This window comes from Podarcis gaigeae, assembly GCF_964106915.1.
Source record: "Podarcis gaigeae genome assembly, chromosome: 1".
In the NCBI taxonomy this organism is placed as follows: domain Eukaryota; kingdom Metazoa; phylum Chordata; class Lepidosauria; order Squamata; family Lacertidae; genus Podarcis; species Podarcis gaigeae.
In genome coordinates this window covers 98,862,539-98,886,062 of record NC_139678.1, presented here as the reverse complement: position 1 = coordinate 98,886,062, position 23,524 = coordinate 98,862,539, and the positions used below count along the sequence as shown (strand labels likewise).

The window sequence follows — 23,524 nt, the reverse complement described above, 5'->3', positions numbered from 1 at the left end:
AACTTTATTGATTACAGCAAGTGAGAAGGTATTGGCTTAGGCATTGGACCACGACAGATTGACTCCACCCACTCGGAGAGGGGTGAGCCCAAAAGGGGTTTATTCACCAGAAGGTGGAGCCTGTTGATGCTAATACAACTATAAGCTTACCTGTGGGCGTGGAGCGCCAGCCAGGTGAGTGGGCAGGGGGCATAATGCCCCCTGCGTGACGCAGGAATCACGTCCCGCCCACGTCTCCTCTTGGAAGAGGAGAGGCTCTATCATACACTAGGTAGACCTTGTGGAAAGGAAGTAAAAGGAAACCGAATGGGACTTTTTCTGTCTTGATCTTTTAGAATGATATTTCTAATACTGTTCTAATAATGTTTAAATGGTGAGTGTAGATCCAGCCCCAGAAACACAGACACCCCACCACACAAGTACACAAATTTTTAAACAAGTAATAACAAGTTTGGGTTTTGTTTTTTGTTTTTTTGTTATTAAGAAGGAGACTATAGCACCATGGTATGCTTCAAATTAATTTCAAATCCTCATTACAAATCCTGGCGATGTGGCACCCTTGTTAGTAACCATGGCTTTAGCTGGTGTAGCCACATGATAAATTGCTGCTGGTCACTGGGGGTGCTGCAGGCCTTTCTTAAAGCTCAGAAGAGCGGGTAGCCCACTCCTTGATATCTGTAGTTCAAGGTAAATCCTTAGGATTTGCAGGGCTTGGTGAGGGATCTGGTGCTGGTAGGTCTATGTTGGATGGACCAGGGAATAGGTCCATTTCCTTAGAGCTGCTGCTTTTCAGGGACTCTGAATCCAAGGACTCTGCATGTGTGGCTGTGACGGGGACAAAGGATGTTCTGAACATTGTGCAAGCTTCCTACCTCATCTTCTGTAGGAGAATGCAGGATAGCCGACTGCTGGGTTGGTAACAAGTAGGGTTTGGAGGCATGCTGGTGTCAGGGGTGTCAGTGGTTCGCCTCATTGCCTGTTCTGCACTTTGGGAGTGGAAATAAACAAGTCAGAGATAGTCATTTAATTGGACTGGTTAGGCCATAACTAGGAGTCACAGCTGCAGATACAGTAAAGGAGGGTCAAACTGACATAATCTTTAAACAAAAGGTTTTGTAGCTTGGGCATTTATATCTAATGCGAAGACCCATGCAATTATTTATAGCAATTAGTAATGAAGTATGCATAATTTGTGGTGGTTTGGCCAGTAAAATTGGTGCTTCTGAGGAGTAATCACATGTGACATGTTATTTTTACCCCACCTGCATCCTACAATGTAATACTCTGTAGTATCTGGAATTGACAATGACCAGCAGTATTGGAGCTGATTTAAAAACGACAGGAAAGGATCCATTACTCTTATTAAGAATAACTATGCGTGGTTTTGTATGGCATTGCAGTGATCCACTGATGAAACCAATCTGCCTTATGAGATTTATTCATACAAAGGTCTGAGCCAAGTTTACCTTTTGTTTTCATGGAGTTTGAGTTTCATGGAGTTTGAGGAACTGCAGAATGCTGCTTAGACTAAGTCAGGCTTCCTCAGCCTCAGCCCTCCAGATGTTTTGAGACTACAATTCCCATCATTCCTGACCACTGGTCCTGGGAGTTGTAGGCCAAAAACTTCTGGAGGGCTGAGGTTGAAGAAGCCAGTTCCCTGTATCCCTGTATCCTCTTGTGCCGCAACTGAAAATGACATAGCCATGTCATGTTCTTCATTGTACTATGAAGGACCCTGTATCATGATGTCATCACATAGCACATTTTCCCAGCTCTAATGTAGCTTATTGGCAGCCACTGACAGGATTAGGAAAACAATGAGGTGATGTCACAACAACATAATGTAAGTGATCCTTCGCATTACAGGAGAGATGGGGAAAGGGATCATGAGGATATACTTGTTAATCTCAAGTACAATGGGTTGTGCTTCCCTGACTGGAGCTGACAGACAGGGCAGTAAAAGCAAATCACTATTTTTTTAGTTAGTTAAAAATGTGAAACTGGAAATGTTCAGAGTTTGGGTATTTGGTTTTAATCAGGGTTGTCAAACTGTGATCTGTTGCCTAGTCAGTGTTTTCAGCTCTACTACTTACTCCAACTGCTAATTTTGCCAAACTCAGAGGTGGTGGTGGTAGGGGGAGAGTCTGTTGTTGCTGTGTTTAGTTTCTTCTGCCTGCATCAGTGAGGGTGTGTTTTAATTTTGGGGGAGCAGAGAACTCAAACAGGCAGTGCTGCTGGTGGCAACTACCAGACTCTGCCTGCACCACTACTAGACCCATTTGGTTTTCCAGCACTATGGGCACATATGAGCCTGACGTTGGCACTGCCAAAGAGGCAGGATCAAAAACTGAACCATTTTAAATTAATAATGATTATTACTTGTTGTCATGGGAGCTGGAAATGCTTTTAAAACTTAGGGTATTTTTTTAAGTTTTAAAAAACAATTCTGCAGCAATTCACAATGCCTGGCTCTATGAGAAGGAGGGTTCCTTTGGCTCTTGTTGAGAGCCCAAGTGCCTAGGGAGCTGTTGATGAAGAATGTGTGTGTGTGTGTGTGTGTGTGTGTGTGTGTGTTTTTAAGTAATATAGAGGAGGAATGAGGAGGAGGATAGACAGCTCTGCCGCTGTAAGAAGTAGGATTGGTGGTGTCTGGGGATCCCTAGATCGTGATGAAGACCCCTTGGTGTTTGGCACTGGCCCTGCAAATTGTGATGGGTACTCCGATGGTGTTTGTGCAGGGAGAATGGTCTCAAGTTCCATTGTCAGCATCACCAGTTAAAGAGCATAAATGGTAGGAGAAACGTAGTTGCCAGACAGAATAGGGCAGCATTGTGCTAGGCAAATTAATGGCTCAACCAAGTCCAAGCAGCTAATTAAATTCATATTCCCCCAATAGCTGTTTCGGTAGCTACCGTTTCTGTCGCTTGCTAAATAAAATGGTGAAATTGCATCTACATATCCAGAAGTGCCCACTTTAGCCCTTAAAATTATTGTTCATTCCGCTGCCCATTTTTTTGTAAGGAGAACAGCCTCCCCTCATGCACCCTTTGCCCGAATCAAACTCCTCTTCCCAGATGCTTGGAAGCTGTGGCTGGATGGCTGCATGGGAGCCGGTTGAAGTTAAATCCTTTGAAGACACAGGTCCTCTGGCTGGGTTGGGATGACATGGGGTTGGGTGGCCAAATCCCATCTCTTGCGGGTGCTCAATTAGTGCCAGCGCCTTCTGTCAAGAGCTTGGATGTAACCTTCAATGCCTCCCTTTCTATGGAGGCGCAGGTTGCAGCCACAGCAAAGGTGGCATTTTTTCATCTCCGCCATATTAAGCAGTTGGTCCCTTACCTTTCTCGCCCTGATCTGGCCACAGTGATCCATGTGACGGTCACCTCCAGGCTTGATTATTGTAACTCAGTCTACGTGGGGATGCCCTTGAAGCTGACCCAGAAACTCCAGCGGGTGCAAAATGCCACAGCGAGGCTCCTTAGGGGGTCCTTGCCGCAGGATCACATTCATCCAGTGCTTTACCAACGCTGCCCACCATGCGTTCTATCACCGGAACCAGGCAACAACTACACCACTGCCCTGCGACAGGCTGCAATGCACTGCGGGTTCCGAGACTTAGACGATGCCCTGATGGATCAAATTGTCTGCGGGGTCTGGGACATCCATCTACAACGGTGTCTCCTCGCCAAGCCAGACCTCACACTACAGAAAGCCGTTGAGGAGGCTGTGGCCTCAGAAGCTGCTGATCCGCAAGTCCAGCAGCCCGCGTCTTGCTAGGAAGCCAGTTCCAGTGCATCACGAAGAGGCCAGCAGTGATGAGGCATCCTCCAGTGAAGACGATGACGTGCACCAGACAAAGCGGGAGCACAGGGAGTTCCAACAAAAGTCCAAGGGCCAACCGGAATGTGCCGGCTGCGGAGGCAACCATTCCCGTGCCAAGTGTCGATTCAGAGACGCCATCTATTGGATGTATTCCAGAAGGGGCCACATCGCTAAGGTCTGCCGATCGGCTCCGTCTGACACCCCCCCTTCACTGACTCGCAAGTCCAAGTCTTCACTCCAGTCTGCCAAGGAAAGCTGTTTCGCTCTCACCAACTGCCGCTGCCCGTCTGGAACCACGATTGGCCAAACTGACTCGCCTACGCGACGCAAGCTGAACGTCACAGTGCTCATTGAAGAAGCTCCATGTGACATGGAGATCGACACCGGGTCTGCCCTGTCCATCGTGTCTTGGAGCACCATCAAAAGACTGGTACACAGAGTGTCCAAAAGGCAACTCGACTCTCACCGTGTACACCTGAGAGACTACCAGGGAAATGACATTCCTGTGGTAGGCGTTGGCCGGTTCCGGATCACCTTCAAAGATTTTTCGGGCCTGCTCCGGTTGGTGGTGGTCGAAGGTCAGCGGCCAAGCCTCCTAGGGCTAGACTGGCCTGGAAGTCACCAGCATCAACTGCATCTCTAACGCAGAGACTGAGCGTCTGGTCAAAGACTTTGCCAAGGTTTTTGACGGCACCTTGGGGCAATATACAGGTACGCCCATCTCCTTTAGCCTTGATCCACAAGTCGCCCCCATCAAGCTAAAGCCACACCGGGTTCCCTTTGCTCTCAAGGCTAAGGTGGACGAACAACTGGACAAGCTGATCGCCCAAGGAGTTTTGGAGCCGGTTGACCACGCCAAGTGGGAAACCCCCATCGTCACGCCTGTCAAGCCAGATGGGTCAGTGAGAATTTGCGCTGACTACAAGTGCACAATCAACAAGGCACTTCAGCAGCACGCTTATCCGGTTCCTGTTGTCCAACACCTGCTGCATTCCCTGGATGAGGGTAAGGACTTCACTAAGCTGGACCTTGCCCAAGCCTATCAACAACTGCCCATCGATGATGCCACTGCTGAAGCCCAGACGATTGTCACCCACCAAGGGGCATTCCGTTGCCGCAGGTTGCAGTTTGGGGTGAGTGTGGCTCCTGGCATCTCCCAAAGCCTTATGGAGCGTCTCCTGCAAGGGCTTCCGGGCGTGGTACCATATTTTGATGACGTCTTGGTGTCCACAGACTGGTACAGTCCAGTGAAGCCAGGCCGCTGGTCCTTGCCTGCGACGCCTCACCTTTTGGCATCGGCGCTGTCCTTAGTCACCATTTTCCAGACGGAAGACAAGCACCGCTCGCCTACTTTTCCAGGACACTATCTCTGACTGAACGGAATTACAGCCAGTTCGACAAGGAGGCACTGGCACTTGTGGCTGGAGTGAAGAGGTTCCATGAATACCTCTATGGCAGGACGTTTGACCTCATCACTGACCACAAGCCGCTCCTGGGCCTCCTCGCCGGTGATCGTCCAACTCCACCGGTCCTCTCACCGCACATGCTGTGATGGACTGTTTTCCTGGCTGCCTACCACTACTGGCTCATCCATCGCCCGGGGAAATCAATGGGCCATGCCGACTCCCTCAGCCGTTGCCCTCTTCCAGCGTTTGTGGAAGACCCGGCTCCAGCTTCATCGCTCCTCCTGATTGAGGATCTTCCAGCAGCACCTGTATCGGCTGCCACTGTGGCCTCCGCATCTGCCCAGGATCGCACCATCAGCCATGTGCTCAACTGGGTGTGGAGGGGATGGCCACAAGGGCCTTTTGCATTGGAGTTTCAACCGTTCGCAACCAGACAACATGAACTCTTGGCTCATCGGGGCTGTCTGCTGTGGGGAGACTGCGTCGTGATTCCCCAGGGACTCTGTCAGCATGTCCTGGAGACTCTGCACGTTGGCCACCTGGGAATTGTCAAAATGAAGGCGTTGGTTCGGTGTTACGTCTGGTGGCCTAACATCCCATCACTGCCTGGGTGTCTGCCTGTCAAGCGTGCCAAGAATTGAGGCCTGCAACTTCAGTACATAACAAACTGCACTGGCTCCCAGTGGAGTACAGGGTCAGGTTTAAGGTGCTGGTTTTGACATTTAAAGCCCTACGCGGCCTAGGACCCACTTACCTATGGGACCGCCTCTCCTGGTATGCCCCACGGAGGACCTTAAGGTCCACAAATGACAACACCTTGGAGGTTCCAAGTCACAAAGTGGTTAAATTGGTCTCAACTAGGGCCAGGGCCTTTTCAGTACTGGTACCAACTTGGTGGAATGCTCTGTCACAAGAGACTAGGGCCCTGCAGAACTTGACATCTTTCTGCAGGGCCCGCAAGACAGAGCTGTTCCACCTGACCTTTGGTTTGGACTCAGTCTGACCCTTATGTTTTCCCTCCCTTTACGGTTTTGATCCATGGGCTACTTTTAAAATGAGGCTGCATTTTAAATTGCATTTTAACCTGTATTTTAAATTGGTCCCCCCCATTATGTTTCTATTGTAATTTTACTGGTGTTAGCCTCCCTGAGCCCGGCTCTGGCCACAGTGGACAGGGTATAACTAAAAAATTACTACTACTACTACTATTATTATTATTATTATTATTATTATTATTATTATTATTATTACTACTATTAGCTTTCCTGGAGAAAGATGGGGGCTAGCACTATCTTTAAGGGATTTTTCTTCTCACAAATATATCATCACTGAAGAACAATTAGCATGGCTTGCCCCACTTTACCTGTTATTGGGTGATCAGGAGTAGCCATGGGGAGGGGCAGCATTGCAGATCTAGTCTCTTGACAGCAGCATCACTCTTGCATGCAGGGCCAGTGTGGGGACAGGGCCGGATAGCAGATGGCCTCTGTATGCAGAGAGGAAGACCCCAGCCCAGTTGGTGAAATCAGGAATGAGTGGAGATAGGATGATTCACTCTCTGTTTTTCCTGAGTCTTGGCAACAATGCTGCAAGGCCAGTGTTGATTCGCCCCTCTCATATGCGAGTCCTGGGGCAGTTCCCTTCAGTTCCACGCCCCCCACCTAAAAAAAGCTCCACTTCAGACATTGCATTTGTTAGCAAGTAGCAATAAAGTTGAGAACCAACTCCCTTCTTCCTTAGAAAGACCTTGATTTAGGCATTGATTTGGATTTTCTTAGACAATCTACATTTGGTGAACAGCGAGTCATTGTGAGGCAGGTCACAGTGGATATGCAAGCGGCAGGGGCATCTTCTTTGGAGATGTTCTTTAGTCTTGGTTCAAGCCCATCCCACTTGTGACTAAAAATTGATGTAAATATGTCAAACAAGCTTTCTGTTAGTTAAGTGATAAATATAATATATTAGAACAAATAAACTAGGTACATAATTGATAAAATATGATACTGACAGTTCAAATTAGAATTAAGTATTGTTCTAGTAGTCAAGCTTTCTAAAATGCACATATCAGCTGTGCATTTTTATATACTCTTATATAATGTAAAATTGTTTTCATTGTGTACCATGCTGATTTTAACAAAGATTTAATGGAAAGGTCCCCTGTTTTCCTCCATCTCATTTTCTGTGATAACCATGGCCGAAGGCAAAAAAGTTCCTTTCCAATTCTTCATGTTTGTTTTGTATATGCACCAGGATATGCATGCATCCTAGCAAAATTGTCATAGGATTTGATAACCAATAATTAAGACTGTAACTACTACAATAACATACATTTTTAATGAATACAGAGGCAAACAAATGACAAATACTTTGAATATCTGAAGTGTTTTACTTATTTCACACAGTATAGAAATGTAGAAAGTTGTAGCTTACATTTTAAATTAAATGATGCATACACTATTATATTATATTATATTATATTATATTATATTATATTATATTATATTATATTATATTATATTAGACTTCCCCTACACAGATATCCATCTATGTACTCTTTAGCAATTCAATGAGTCTTGAATTGGTTATAATGACAGGCAATATTCGCTATAGCAAATGTTAAATACATACAGTCGTACCTTCGCTTACATATCCCTTTGCTTATGTAAACTTTGGGATACGTAAACGGCAAACCCAGAAGTATATTTTTGGGGTTTTGCTGCATGCAAATGCGCAGAAGCAGTCCCTCCGGTCATGGAAACCTCGGGATTCAACCGCAGCTCTGGAATGGATCCTGTCTGCAACCAGGGGTACCACACCTAAATTTTCTAACTGCCACAATATTCTTAAGCACATTAGCAGTAATAAATGAAATATATCTGGGCAATTTGTCCAGTTTTAAGTATAGTATATGGTTGTCATCTCTTAAGGATTTAAACAATCATTAATGAAAATTAATACCCCATCAGAATCTGTATTCAAAGTATTGTTTCAACTCTTGAAGGAAAAGATGTATCACTAAATACAGATGTGTTACTGTATATATATTTGTCTGTATGTGTGTGTATCTGTGTGTGCATGCTCTCATACACACAGGTATATATATATATACACACCTGTATATCATTATAAACCAACTACAGTAATAAGTTTATAATTAGCTACTGGAAAACACTGTTGGCATAAATTGATTACATATTTTTAAATGTAACGTAATACTTAAAATATTAAAATAAAATAGTATGTGAATAGCACAGGTAGGTATTTTAATTTGATCTGTCTATTCTAATATTGATACACTATAATATTATGCAGTTAATCAACTATTTAAATGAAAACAAATGTTAGTGCTTAAGAATGTGTGAAGGACGCTTAAAAAGTATACAAGTTTTCTGCTTACATAACACACTTGCTGCCTGTACATAATAGATGGAACTTAAACTGTGTTCTTCTGTGTTTTCTCTGTTCCAACTGAATGGGAACAAACATTGCTCTTTAGCTTAAGGTTATGTATTTGGCAGGTGAGCATAGAAAATCTCCTTTTGAATAACTAGGCTCTTTTATTTCTTTACTTCTTTACTTCACATTGAAATGTCAAGTCTTCCTGGTTCCTCAAAATGTAGTTGATTGCCTAGCCTTTGTGTGACTGGAACTTTTAGTTCCTGAGCTTAGTCAAATTTATTAATGGTTTTCCCCAATATGATGAAATTACAACTTCTACTGTAATTAAAGAATAGTTGTACAAAGGAAATGGCATTGGCTCACAGTTAGATTTTAATGGGATTTATGCAGCCTAAGAAGGATTTTAGCCATTGTCACTGCAAAGATGAAAACAAGATAACAGCATGTGGCTATTTTTGAGAATTCTGTTTTGATTTTTTGAATTTTTTTTAATTGTATAGGTGCAGGAGACTGCAAAGAAGGCCAATACTCTAAGGGCTAGTGATGAGATAACCCTGTGCTGAATTGTCTTCTAATTCTAATGTCTGTTGTGAAAAAATGATTCTGTGATCTGAGAACAAAGATAACAGGATTGTCTAATTACATGATTGGAATTAGCAGGAGAGGTAGGTGGACTAGAGACTATTTACTATTTATGCAAATAGCAACTATCTTAATTAGTAGTGCAATAGGCAGAAGAGCCTCACCATGACATGTTCCTTTGGGGGTATGCTGAAGTGAAGAATACATGTTGCTCAGATTGCACAGGGAAGCTCCCGGTTGCAGAGTTACCTGGTATAGGACTTGACAAGGAGCAAGAATTTTGTTAGGCTCAGTAGTTGAACGGTACTGTGAACATTCCGCTTATTAATTGCACAGGGAGCTACTGTTTGAACACTTCTTTGTATGATTGAAGTCAGCAGAGTCTGACTCCTGACTACCTCACTTTTGCAATGCTAGAACAGTGAAGGGTATGGCTAACATCCTAAACAATATCTAGCAATGATACTGACTGCAGCAAACATAGTCTCTCATTGCATGGATTTTGGCTTCCCGTTACAGCATTTATACATGGGTAGCCTAGGCATGCAATAAATAAATAAATGCAGTACTGTGAGTTTTGATCAATCATAAATAACATAGGAAGGATGAAAGTGTTTGTTATAGTGAATAGGATTTGTCTTAGTACTGGAGGAGGATAGTGTTGTCTAACTTTTTCTCTATTTGCATGTTGTTGTTCTGTATCCATCTAACAGAACTGGGCCAGGCTTGATGATCTGGTCCATAATTAGAAATTCTCTTTCATAGATCCATTGTTTTATTTAATGCTGTTGCTGTCCCCATCTTATGTCCATGCCAGTGGCTGTAAAAACACATTCATTGTACCTTTTCAGAAACATTTACAATAATAATAATGTGTACAGAACAATCTTTTCACAGAATCATTGGTTTAGGAGATGCCATTATCATTTTATAAATTTATCATATTGCACAGGAAGTGGATACCATCATATTTGAATTTAATTAACCTGTAGATCTGTTTAAAAAGTTAGAAAAAATGCATTAATTATTACTCTGGTTCAGTGAGGCATTCACAATCTATGCACAAAGCATCTGTATAGATTCCTAATAAACACTTTGAATCTCTATGCATTATGAGTAAGAAAAGAACGAGTCTATGCCATTGGTATATATGAAATGACGTGATACATATATTTGGGCTCCAATCTATACCTACTTGCTGGGTGATAACCCCCACTGAACTCAATGACTGGGATCCAGTTGATGCCCTTATGCCTCTGACAGAAAAAGAGGGGAGGCATATTTTACTGATTCCCCCTCAACCCTGCATCTTCTGAAAACCAATGTCAAATAATTGGGTGACTCTCCATAAGAAGGTGACATAGGGGAGGGGGAAAGACAAAATGACAATACTCCCCTCCCCTTTCAGCAGTCGACATGTCTGTTGGTTCAAAAGGCCACCCCTTCCACGAGTGCAGTGGGAGATACTACTGCGTAGACACGTTTAAGATTGTTCTGTTAATCTTAGCTGCTTTGATTTTCTGTTAATCATAGCTGCTTTGCTTTTCTGTTCTCATGTTTGCTTCAAGAGTATTTTTTAAAAGTAAATTAATTATATGTAGATATGCCTGATTTACAAAATATCAGATATATATGGGATCAGCGGCCCACTTTATTGCACTATTGCAATATGGTGTCTTCTAAATTTAAAAAACAATTGAAGAGGTACTAAAAGGGAATTGGCTTCAATAGGAGTGGGTGGGTGCCACTGATGTCCCCATAATGTCCTCGAGTTGTACTACAACAGGTCATTTGCAGGGGAGGGGCAGATTTGGCTGCCGAGAGCAGCTCTGTCACTCCCATGGTCAGCAGAGTTAGAATAAAGAAAGGGAGAGGGAATGGGAAGGACCACTGTACCACCACCTCCACCACCAAGGATAAGCCCCTTGAAATTTTTTTAAAAGAATTTTAACCCTTCAAGTCATACCTATTTTCAGGAGAGTGATTTTTGGCCCCTCCTAAAATTTGAGCCAAATGTTCTCATTTGTGAACTTTGGTTCAGCCCCAGAAATTACGTTTTTCTTGGTTGATTCAATAAAAGCACAAAAGTGGGGAGTGGGGAGGATATGAAACCTTGGGTGAGGTTGTGTGTTTTGTGTGAGAGCCTGGAGAAAGGGGGCTGAGTATTATAGCTTGTTGGGCTATTGAGTTGTAAATTAATTAAAAGCAAGCTGCTCAGTGGAATTAGGGAAATGTTTAGACTTTGTTGTTCTCTGTGGAAAGCTGACCTAAGGCATTCTATGATGATGAAACAGGAGTCTATCCCCTTGGGGACATTAGCATATCACTAGGTAGGCCCCGGGTGAAGGCACTGACCTGGTGTTCTGAGAGCATATTTTTGCAATGTTAATTAGTGATAAGGGCTTATTGGCTGTCAGGCAATTCAGCAAACAATAAAGAAAGAAGCTGGTCATCTAATAGCTAGGACTTGTGCTGACAAACAACTTTGCTATTTGTTATTAATGACATGTGTTTGTTGCCTCATTACACAACACAAGCAGATATGTCAACAGGCAGTGTCTTAATAAGGCCTTAGGAGACCCAACTGCTTCCTCTTCAGGAAGCCTGCCATTTTGCACCTTTAGCCAGCAGAGGGATGCCTGCCTCACCCCCTGCAGACTGACTGGGTGAGAGCCCACACTGGCTCAATCTGCCAGGGGAGCGGGGCTATAACGAGACCTGGGCTGACGAGGTCTCCCTTTTGGGGGGAATGGCTTTGGAGGGAGGTAAGGGCAAGGGCCGCCCCCATAACATCATATTCCCTGGGGATAGCCTTACCCTAATTGTTTAAAATGTTTAAAGTTGTTTTAACTGCTTTTTAATGTGTGTGTGTTTTAATTTGGGGGGGGGGTTCCTTTAATTAAGGGAGGTAAGATGTGCCTTGGAAGAGGGGAGCTGAGGAGAGCAGTGGAGGACTCCACTTGCAATGGTTCTGAGCAATGGGAGGTATGGAGTGGGGCAGGCCTTGTAAGGGGCACACGGCCAGCCAGATGCCTGTGTGAAACCCACAAGCAGGACCTGAGCACAAGAGCACCCTCCCCTCCTGTGGTTTACAGCGAGTGATATTCAGAAGCATATTGCCTCTGACCGTGGCAGCACAGCATAGTTGTGGTACTAAAAGGTAAAGGGACCCCTGGCCATTAGGTCCAGTCGCGGACGACTTGGGGTTGCGGTGTTCATCTCGCTTTATTGGCCAAGGGAGCCGGCGTACAGCTTCCAGGTCATGTGGCCAGCATGACTAAGCCGCTTCTGGCGAACCAGAGCAGCACACACAAATACCTTCCCACCGGAGCGGTACCTATTTATCTACTTGCACTTTGACATGCTTTCAAACTGCTAGGTTGGCAGGAGCAGGGACCGAGCAACAGTAGCTCACCCCGTCGCGGTGATTTGAACCGCCGACCTTCCGATCAGCAAGTCCTAGGCTCTCTGGTTTAACCCACAGCGCCACCCGGGTCCCTAGTTATGGTACTAGCTAGTTATGTTACTAGCTACCGATAAAATTATCTTCTGAGAATTTGTCTAACCCTTTCTTAGAAACCCATCTAAATTAGTGGCTGTCGCTCCCTACTATGAGTTTAGCTATGTTCTGCGTGATGAAGAACTGGATCTTTCAACATACAGCTTCACACGAGTTCTAGTGTCATGAGAGAGGGAGAAGGAAAAAGTCATGTATCCACTTTCTCCATGACATGCATCATTTTATAAACTTCTGTCACATCACCTCTTACCTTTCCTCTAAACCAAAAAGCCATTCATGCTGAAATCTTTCCTCACAGGAGAATTGTTCCATCTCCTTGATTGTTTTCATTGCCCATTTCAGAATCTTTTCCAACTCAAGAATATCCTTTTTGATATGAGACTGTGCACATTATTCCAAATGCAGTTGCACCATAGATTTGTATAATTGCATGATGATAGAGGTAGTTTTATTTTCAGTTCCTTTACTAATGATCCCAAGTATGGAATTTGCCTTTTTCACACCTGTCAGTTGATTATTATTCATCTTTAGAATTCCTGTGTGAACCCTTCAATAACATACTGATGATCCTGTGTTTTCTGATTGAAAATAATGAGCTTTTTTTAGCAAGAGAAAATATTAATTCGATTTACCTATTTTATTAATCTTTATTTAATGCATGCATTATTTAATTACATCCTGCTTTTTGACCATATCATCTCTAAGGCAATTTATAACAATCAATTATTTTTTTTAAAAAAAATCTTAGACAATTATATAAAACAGAACATATATAACTTATACAAAGCAGACCACAGTAAGAGAACAATGGGTTTTATCCAACAAAGTCATCCCATTAGTGCAAGAACTTTTTTCCAGGAAGTATTTGCTTAAATACTTCCTGGTTCCTCCAGCCTTTCCTAGGAGATTTGAGGGGCATGAGGTATGAGGATAGGAGAACGAAAGGAAGTCCCATTACAAAGGCAGAAGTCCATATTAACATGACAATCTCCCAAATGAACAGACAGGTAAAAATATGCGCCCCCATCCAAGATGCAACAGAAAGACATATTTCCCCATACATGTAAATTATGCAACAATACCTACAAGTATTGACCTATGGTCAATCCAAGATAGCAAAATCCACTTCTTTCACATGTGTGTTCTGGACCCTTTTTTATTCTCCTAGGCTTTTAAAAATGTTTGGGCTTTTTAATAAGAACTAAGAAATTACCGTAGTCCTAAGCCTGTGATCCTATGCACCTTTATCAGGGAACGCAATTGTTCTTACTTAAAGAATATGCATGTATAAGTATGTGCTGTAAAGGATTTTTACACTGTAGTTTTGGGGTGTGTGTGTTTTTTTTTTTTAAAAAAAAACACTGCTTTTAACTGCATTTGGTTGCATTTTTGTATTGATAGAGTTTTATCATTTTATTTGTAAACTGCCCGGAAACCTGATCTTGAGGAGTGTGGTAAAAATTATTTAGTAAGATAAATAAATACATGGTGAGAAAGTAGGTGCCTGAGTCATAGTTTTGGTGGTGAACCTACCATATTTTTTGCTCTGTAAGACTCACTCCCCCCTCCCTAAAAAGTAAGGGGAAATGTGTGTGCGTCTTATGGAGCGAATGCAGGCTGCGCAGCTATCACAGAAGCCAGAACAGTGAGAGGGATTGCTGCTTTCACTGTGCAGCGATCCCTCTTGCTGTTCTGGCTTCTAAGATTCAGAATACTTTTTTGTTTTGTTTTCCTCCTCCAAAAACTAGGTGCGTCTTGTGGTCTGGTGCGTCTTCTAGAGCGAAAAATGTGGTATTTGATTGTCTGGCATTTGCCTTAATAAAGAGTTCCCCTTTCAAAAAACGAAAAAGCAACAGCAGTAGACATGTCCTCTAAAGTCTCTGCTCCTTCTTGCTTTTCCCCTTACCAGCCATTTTACAAGCACAAGTTGTCATAGGTTGCTGGGACTGGTCTCATAACTTCCAGGAAATAGTTCTGGAGCCATTGATAGTGCTGGACTGCTCTGTGTTTTTAAAAGGCAACTTGCATGATGATTCTGTATAATATACCAGCTTTTGAGACGCACTTGTCCAGTTACAATGATTTTCAACAGAGGATGGGACTATTTATTTATTTATTTATTTTAAGTTTAATTTTTATTGAGTATAGATTGTACATATACATATATTCTTGACGAACTACAAAATAATCCCTTAAATTAATACATTATACATCTACCCATACAAATCTTTGCCCACCTGTAACTTCCTACCACCTCACTGCAGCTTTCCTTTTGCAATTTTTTTCCCCTTACTGTGTTATTTGTTCTTCATTTTGTTTTAAGTCTCCCAATTCTTTCTCTTTCAATAATACTCTTTACAAGATTTAGTCAAAACATAACCAGGATATAGTTTGAAAACAATGGGTTTTTTTTCATATAATCTCTTACACGCAGCCAATCTTTTGGGGCATTTTTGGGCTTTTTGAGTGGGTTGGCTATATTTTAGTGCTGGAGCTAGGGGATGAACCTCCAACTTGTGTTGAGAGCCTGCTACCCAGTGTTATAATATAATGCCTTTCTTCTAGACATAATAGACGAAATCCCTTAGAGTTCCTGGAATAGTTTTGATTGTGAACAAAAAACCCACCAAAACTGTTTCTGGAACTCTAAGGTATGGTATTTTGCTTCGTATTTCTAACTGTGGTGCCACTCATACAGCATCATGCATTGCGCTTAATTAAACAGTATTACGTTCTAATTGTTATTTCTCTTAGTTATTATTAATAGGGTGACAGAGAATTGTAAAAAAAAAAAAGAGGCTTTGGGTATTTGACAAATCTTTGCCATTTTTAGCACTGTAACATTATAGAACTGTCATTGTTCATGGGTCTTATTTTAATACATTGGATGGGTGCTATTGTTTTTTGCTATTTGGCTATGTATTTTGTGGGGGTTTTTGGTGCATTTATGTTGTAAACTGCTTTGTGATCTTTGGATGAAGGGTGGTATATCAAATAAATAAATCCAACCACCCACATGATATTATTTATTGTTCATTAAAAATGCTTGGGTGCAGAGAGAGGCATTTTTTAAATAATACGTTAAAAACATTTTACCTCATAAATAACTAAGACATCATATGGAAATCTGTTTTTATATGAAAGTTGTTATATTAGTAAAGAAGTGTTTTTCCTTAATGAGAAACATTATCTTTACAGATCGGAAGCTATGGTGGGCAGACCAAAACTTAGGCCAGCTGGGCACCTGCAATAAGAAAGATGGACGAAATCCCACAGTTCTGCGAAACAAAACTGCAGGAGTTGTACATATGAAGGTATATGATAAAGCAGCACAACAAGGTAAACTGTATTTTCTATGATTATGATCAGTTGAATGCTTTGCTTCAGTGATCCGTGAGCAGAACTCCACTCTTCTCTCACAGATAGAATCAAAGTTATTTTCACCAGTTATTCTTTCCTGCTATTATTTCCTTGTGTCCCCTGAATTTCTTTCTCCAAAGGGTTCAGAAGCCCTCTGGAGCAGCCTAAGAGGTGGGGCAGAGAGTGCAGGAGAATCAATAAATACTGTGTCTCCTCTTCACTGAATCGAATCCCCATCCATTGAATGGCAGATGTACTTTCATTGAAGGAAGCTCACCTTAGGGCATCTGCTCTTGATCAGTTGTATTAGTACCAAATAAATGGAATATAACTATTTCCATACTAGTATTTGTAACCCAAACCACCAATGAAAAGGAGAAGACACCACACATTGCTTGGATTTAATAAAGGCAACATCATAACTTTGCATCAACTTTGGATTTAATAAAAGCAAAAACTTCATTTAGCATCAATTATCTGCAGATTCTGCAGTTAGTTTTTGGGGGGATGGGTGAGTCATTGAGCCTGTTGCCCTTGAATGGAAGGTCTAAAGGACCCCAACTCCTTTATTTTGTAGTGAAGTCTAAGGATGTTCCTCTTTTTTCCCATTTTACTAACATTGTAACTGTGACTTTGCCTGATTCACCAGCTGGATTTCATGTACTACAAGTAGTTCCTTCCAGCTCTAAAATTATATAATTCTGGTTCCCGGTACCTGTCTGCCTTAATGGAGGTAGCCTCCACGAGACCGTGGGGATAGAAGGCAAAGGAAAACAAGAGTGATAGAGAGTCAGTCATTCTTGGAAATTCCTCTCAGGGAAGGGAGGAACAGGCTTCACTCACAGTTCTCACTCTGGCATGGAATGAGGGCAGCAGGAAGGCTCTAAGTGCAAAAAGCACTTTGCCTGGCAAAACCCTCCAATGCCACCATTAAGAAGCAGAAGTTCTCCTGTTAATTGGATTTCTAACTGGCTTTAAAGTCAGGCACACTCCAAGAGAAGATGTTGTCATCAGAACTGTGGAATTGTTGTTGTTGTTTAGTTGTTTAGTCGTTTAGTCGTTTAGTCGTTTAGTCGTGTCCGACTCTTCGTGACCCCATGGACCAGAGCACGCCAGGCACTCCTGTCTTCCTCTGCCTCCCACAGCTTGGTCAAGCTCATGTTTGTAGCTTCGAGAACACTGTCCAACCATCTTGTCCTCTGTCGTCCCCTTCTCCTTGTGCCCTCCATCTTTCCCAACATCAGGGTCTTTTCCAGGGAGTCTTCTCTTCTCATGAGGTGGCCAAAGTATTGGAGCCTCAGCTTCACGATCTGTCCTTCCAGTGAGCACTCAGGCCTGATTTCCTTAAGAATGGAAAGGTTTGATCTTCTTGCAGTCCATGGGACTCTCAAGAGTCTCCTCCAGCACCATAATTCAAAAGCATCTATTCTTCGGCAATCAGCCTTCTTGATGGTCCAGCTCTCACTTCCATACATCACTACTGGGGAAACCATGGCTTTAACTATACGGACCTTTATTGACAAGGTGATGTCTTTGCTTTTTTAAGATGCTGTCTAGGTAATTATATAACATTTAGGAAATGTTATATAACATTTAGGAAACATCTAAAGGCAGCCCTGTATAGGGAAGCTTTTTAAGGTTTAATGTTTTACTGTGTTTTTATATATTTATATTTAAATGTCTCTGCTTTTTAAGATGCTGTCTAGGTTTGCCATCGCCTTTCTCCCAAGGAGCAGGCGTCTTTTAATTTCGTGACTGCTGTCACCATCTGCAGTGATCATAGAGCCCAAAAAAGTAAAATCTCTCACTGCCTCCATTTCTTCCCCTTCTATTTGCCAGGAGGTGATGAGACCAGTGGCCATGATCTTCGTTTTTTTGATGTTGAGCTTCAGACCATATTTTGCGCTCTCCTCTTTCACCCTCATTAAAAGGTTCTTTAATTCCTCCTCACTTTCTGCCATCAAGGTTGTGTCATCTGCATATCTGAGGTTGTTGATATTTCTTCCGGCAATCTTAATTCCGGCTAGGGATTCATCCAGCCCAGCCTTTCGCATGATGAATTCTGCATATAAGTTAAATAACCAGGGAGACAATATACAGCCTTGCCGTACTCCTTCCCCAATTTTGAACCTATCAGTTGTTCCATATCCAGTTCTAACTGTAGCTTCTTATCCCACATAGAGATTTCTCAGGAGACAGATGAGGTGATCAGGCACTTTCATTTCTTTAAGAACTTGCCATAGTTTGCTGTGGTCAACACAGTCAAAGGCTTTTGCATAGTCAATGAAGCAGAAGTAGATGTCTTTCTGGAACTCTCTAGCTTTCTCCATAATCCAGCACATATTTGCAATTTGGTCAATGGTTCCTCTGCCCCTTCAAAATCCAGCTTGCACTTCTGGGAGTTCTCGGTCCACATACTGCTTAAGCCTGCCTTGTAGAATTTTAAGCATAACCTTGCTAGCGTGTGAAATGAGTGCAATTGTGCGGTAGTTGGAACATTCTTTGGCACTGCCCTTCTTTGGGATTGGGATGTAGACTGATCTTCTCCAATCCTCTGGCCACTGCTGAATTTTCCAAATTTGCTGGCATATTGAGTGTAGCACCTTGACAGCATCATCGTTTAAAATTTTAAATAGTTCAGCTGGAATATCATCACTTCCACTGGCCTTGTTATTAGCAGTGCTTTTTAAGGCCCAACTGTGGAATTACCCAGCTGCATTGATCTAAGGTTTGGAACTGAGAAAATATTTTATTTGGTGTGGGCGGTGGATGGCAAAGAGGAGAGCCTCTGGTTTCCTGTTTACCATATTTTTTGCTCTATAAGACGCACCAGACCATAAGACGCACCTAGTTTTGGGAGGAGGAAAACAAGAAAAAAAAATATTCTGAATCCCAGAAGCCAGAACAGCAAGAGGGATCGCTGCACAGCGAAAGCAGCGATCCCTGTTGCTGTTCTGGCTTCTGGGATAGCTGTGCAGCCTGCATTCGCTCCATAAGACACACACACATTTCCCCTTACTTTTTAAGAGGGAAAAAGTGAGTCTTATAGAGCAAAAAATATGGTACTTTGAGTTTCTTTATGAATGATTCAGCAACCCTCTCCAGATGCAAAAACTTAAAGATATAAAATGAAGTTGGTCTGCAGTATGGAATAAAGCCTGTGATTAAAACAACAGTTATCTGCATGTGGTTTAAAGAAATAGAAGGAGGGAAGAGTGGATTATCTTGGGAAATTAGAGCAGATACCATCTCTACCACCCTTAAAAACAACAGAGAAGAGATATAACTCAAGTGGACTTTGGCCAAAATGCAATCGTAAAGATTTGGGGCAGCAGACAAGGGAGGCATGGAGACACTGATGGTGATTAATTAAAATAAAGTACTTCAAGATGTCCTGTGGTGGAAGCTGGCTGTGGAAACTTCAACACTCTTGACTGAGTAGTGAGAAAGAGTGGACTGCTGGAGTATGTTGCTGTCCAGAAACATTGAGCAAGATGAGAGCACGATGGGAGGGAGCTAATGAGATATTCTGAGAATTCTCCAAGATTATAGCTCCACCCCAGCTACGCTGAGAGACAGCAGCAATTGGAGGAATTTCAAGAATGGGACAGCGGACAAAGGCCAAGGACTTTATAGCTGGATATATTCAGACACAGAGAAAAGGAAAATAATTAGAGCACCTCTTTTGAAATCCTATGAAAAGTTAGATAATGTAATAACACGAATAGTATTCACTTAAAATGCACCTGTTACCTTAACGATTAATATACCAACTGAAATGTAATTAGAAGTTAATAAAAAAAAACATGAAACACAGCAATATAAGAACTGGACAAAAAACATCGATCAAGGAGCACGGGAAACCACTTTGATTAAATTGTATAAATATGGAATTAATTGGAATTATTTTGATATTAATTGTTATCTGCATAATTGGCAAAAGTGTGGTAATATTGGGTAATGATTGGCCACTCACCCAATCTGGCGCAGTTGGCCCCAGAGTGTCAAGGGAATATTGGGTAATTATTGGAAAACAAATATTTCTTTAAAAAAAAAAAAGAAGGGGGGAAATTCTATAATTCTGTGAGTCTGATACCCCAGCTATAACAATATTGTAGATATTGCATTTCAATATTGATGCAGAGATAGGGACTTTTCATTCTGCCTGCTCCTTCTACCCCTTGAGCTTGCAACAAGAGAGTCCTGCAGCTGGCCCACCCTGTTAGGATCACCCTACTCTTGTGTAGGACCCTGGAAGAGACACATGCCCAACCATCATGTTCTCTCTCTTCTGTTTGGTCGTTTGGGAGCTTCAAAAGCTTTCTTCAGCTCGAACATCACAGCGACTGATACCAAGAAGCATCAGCACACTTAGGGATTCCCAGAGTATTCGCAGTTTGTGTAACAGAACTCAGTAGCACAGCATTTTGGCTAATCTACTTTATTTACATATAATACACTCGGAGCATTCTGCTTTAGCTCCTTCCTCTTTCTCATCAGACCACAAAGAGAGAAAGAAAAAAAGATGATAGTCCCACTTCATGGAACACAGTAACATAAACATCCTGTCTCCGTCACTTTCCACACTGTGGAATGAAAACATACACCGTTATGTGATAGACAACAATCTCATGATTGCAAACATGGGTAAAGAATCCTATCACACCCATCTTGCCTATGCTCCAGGAGGCTGGTTAAAAGACCACTTACCCACCCACAAAGCAGAGGGAAGTGAAAGAGCAAAAACCTTACAACATATATAGCTAATGCCTTCACTACAATCTAGTACACAGTTATGCACATTTAAATTTCATTGAAATCTACGGGGCTTAAGTGTACTCTAACCCTGGGTGGCAGCTTTCATTACTAGAATACAAGCTTTTTGACTCATAATTAAATTAGAGTTAAAGGGAGGGGAATGCCAAATAGTTTGGAAAGTGGCCATGTGGTTATAATATTTTTTATTAGAGAAGGTTTTGATAACTTTTCTCTGTAAAATATTGAAAACCTCATGGTTTGAAACTTCAAAAGTACATAAATTTGAAATACAATTATGATTGACTGAAAACAGAAAACTTACATTTCATAATTAAATGAATTTGATGATTATTTTGCCACTGCAATATTATCCAAAAAAATATAATCCTACTTCTTAATTGTAATACTATATAAATATCTTTTAAATTCATGTCAGCATTACATGACTAAAAGCATAGTCCTACTTATCTACTTCGAAGCGCATTCCTTTGCCCCCCCCAATTGCCAGTGCTGGAGGCCCAATCTGGGTCAAGATCCTAGAGTGGTGCATAAGGTGCTTTAATTTCTCCACACTGATACAATAAAATGTTTTTACATTGCAAACTGTAGGTGTGGGTAGCCAACCCAGATTGGAACTCCAGTGGGGGCTAATGGTTAAAGTGCCCCCTGCCCTGAATTTCAGGGCACCCATCTCAATCAAAGCTTTTACTCTGGTATTGTGGAACAGAACCTATACTCCAGGGCAGAATTAGGCAATTGAGGTCACATGTAGTTTAGCCTTTACGTATTTGTATTCCACACATAATTGTTACATTGTTTTCTATTTCATCCCCCTCCCCAACTCCATTGTATTATAGGTAGCAATTCATGTCAACACAATAATGGAGGATGTTCCCAACTTTGCTTACCAACCTCAGAATCAACTCGGACATGCTTGTGTACTGTAGGGTATAACCTTCGGAAAAACCGTATGTCATGTCAAGGTACAGCTTCACTATTACCAAAATAAAATAATAATGCATAGTAAAGGAAATAAATAAATAAAAACCTCTGAAGTAATTTCCCACTGCTTCATAGTTGGGAAATAAAATGACTATTGTTATTCTGGATGCTTTCGAATGTATTTTTGGTATGTTATTGCTATTACAGGTTTTCCTATACAGTGGTACCTCGGGTTAAGTACTTAATTCATTCCAGAGGTCCGTTCTTAACCTGAAACTGTTTTTACCTGAAGCACCACTTTAGCTAATGGGGCCTCCTGCTGCTGCTGCGCCGCCGGAGCACGATTTCTGTTCTCATCCTAAGACAAAGTTCTTAACCTGAAGCACTATTTCTGGGTTAGCAGAGTCTGTAACCTGAAGCGTATGTAACCTGAAGTGTATGTAACTTGAGGTACCACTGTACTAACTTTATAGAATTTACAAAATTAACTAATACGGGGATTTGTTGTAATTCCAATCTCTGCATTTTGATGTTGATAACAGAAAGCTAGTAAGCTAGTTCTTGCAGTTTCAGAATTAGTGATTTCGGAGCCTTCTGACATGTTGCTTCTAACATGTTGCTTCTAACAAACATATGGAAATATGCAAAACGCCCAAAGAAATTGTAACAGTTGATTTCACTCTCTCTTTGTGCGTTTTCAAACTTTTCCATCAGCAATATATCAGTGTGTTAGTAAGTTGTACACATGCTCTGAAATAATTGCTTGAAACAGCACTTTTAAATTATGTTCTTGGGAACACTAGGTTTCCGTGGAAGCTTATTAGGGGGTTCTTTATAAGAAAGGACATGGTTTCTTGAAAGACAGCTTGTCTGCTATTATTGATGTTCCTCTTTAATGTTTGATTCATTCTCGGTTCACATAATCCTCTACAAGGCAAGAAAGTTAATGTGGGAAATGTTCTCTGAGTTTAGAAAGTTTGAAAAGCATTAGCTCAAAGTAATCAATATTTGTAGACGTTTTACAGGGCAAACCATACAAACCACCCAATGTTCCAGGAGTTTCCTTGAAAATCAAGCTTTTATTTTATTTTATTTTTAAAAAAGAAACCATATATCCTTTTAATATTTGCATATATAAGGGGAAACGTGAAGGCAATATTCTGCCCAAGTGCTTAGTAAGAGTAAAATTCCTCCCACCTTGCCGTTTTCTGTTTAAAGCCATGTGGAAATGGCCTCTCAAAATGGGGAAAATGTCTGCCACCACAGGGGTTTCTTTAGGGGTGTGTGTGGAAATTAACATTTTAGAAATGTTTAAAAAAAAGTTGTTGTTTTTTTGTTTTGTTTTTGGCTTAGCTTTAGTTTTGTCCAATGAATGCAAAGGGACTGGAGTAATTGAATTATAGTGCTATTTAGAAGTAGCTCACCAGCTGGGGTGTAGCCCCTATGCTAGGTTCCCAGCAAGTCAGTCACTTATCATGAGGGAGAAGGGAAGGGTTGAGGGGCCAAGGAGGTGGTCATGGTGCATATGAACTGGGAGAAGCACCAGATTGGTTCCAAAGGAAGCCATTTGCCTCAGACTTAAAAGGTAAAGGTAAAGGGACACCTGACCATTAGGTCCAGTCGTGGCTGACTCTGGGGCTACAGTGCTCATCTCGCTTTATTGGCTAAGGGAGCCGGCATACAGCTTCTGGGTCATGTGGCCAGCATGGCTAAGCCGCTTCTGGTGAACCAGAGC

General features: G+C 41.9%; 1 protein-coding gene across 1 annotated transcript in view; it reads left to right on the top strand.

The window, feature by feature from the left end:
* LRP1B (LDL receptor related protein 1B) overlaps positions 1-23,524 on the top strand; it is a 755,078-nt gene that overhangs the window by 608,523 nt on the left and 123,031 nt on the right. Inside the window, exons 33-34 of the mRNA XM_083702321.1 lie at positions 15,928-16,068; positions 21,705-21,830. Of these exons, the coding sequence (XP_083558447.1) occupies positions 15,928-16,068; positions 21,705-21,830 (267 nt within the window). The remainder of the gene's footprint in view (positions 1-15,927; positions 16,069-21,704; positions 21,831-23,524) is intronic.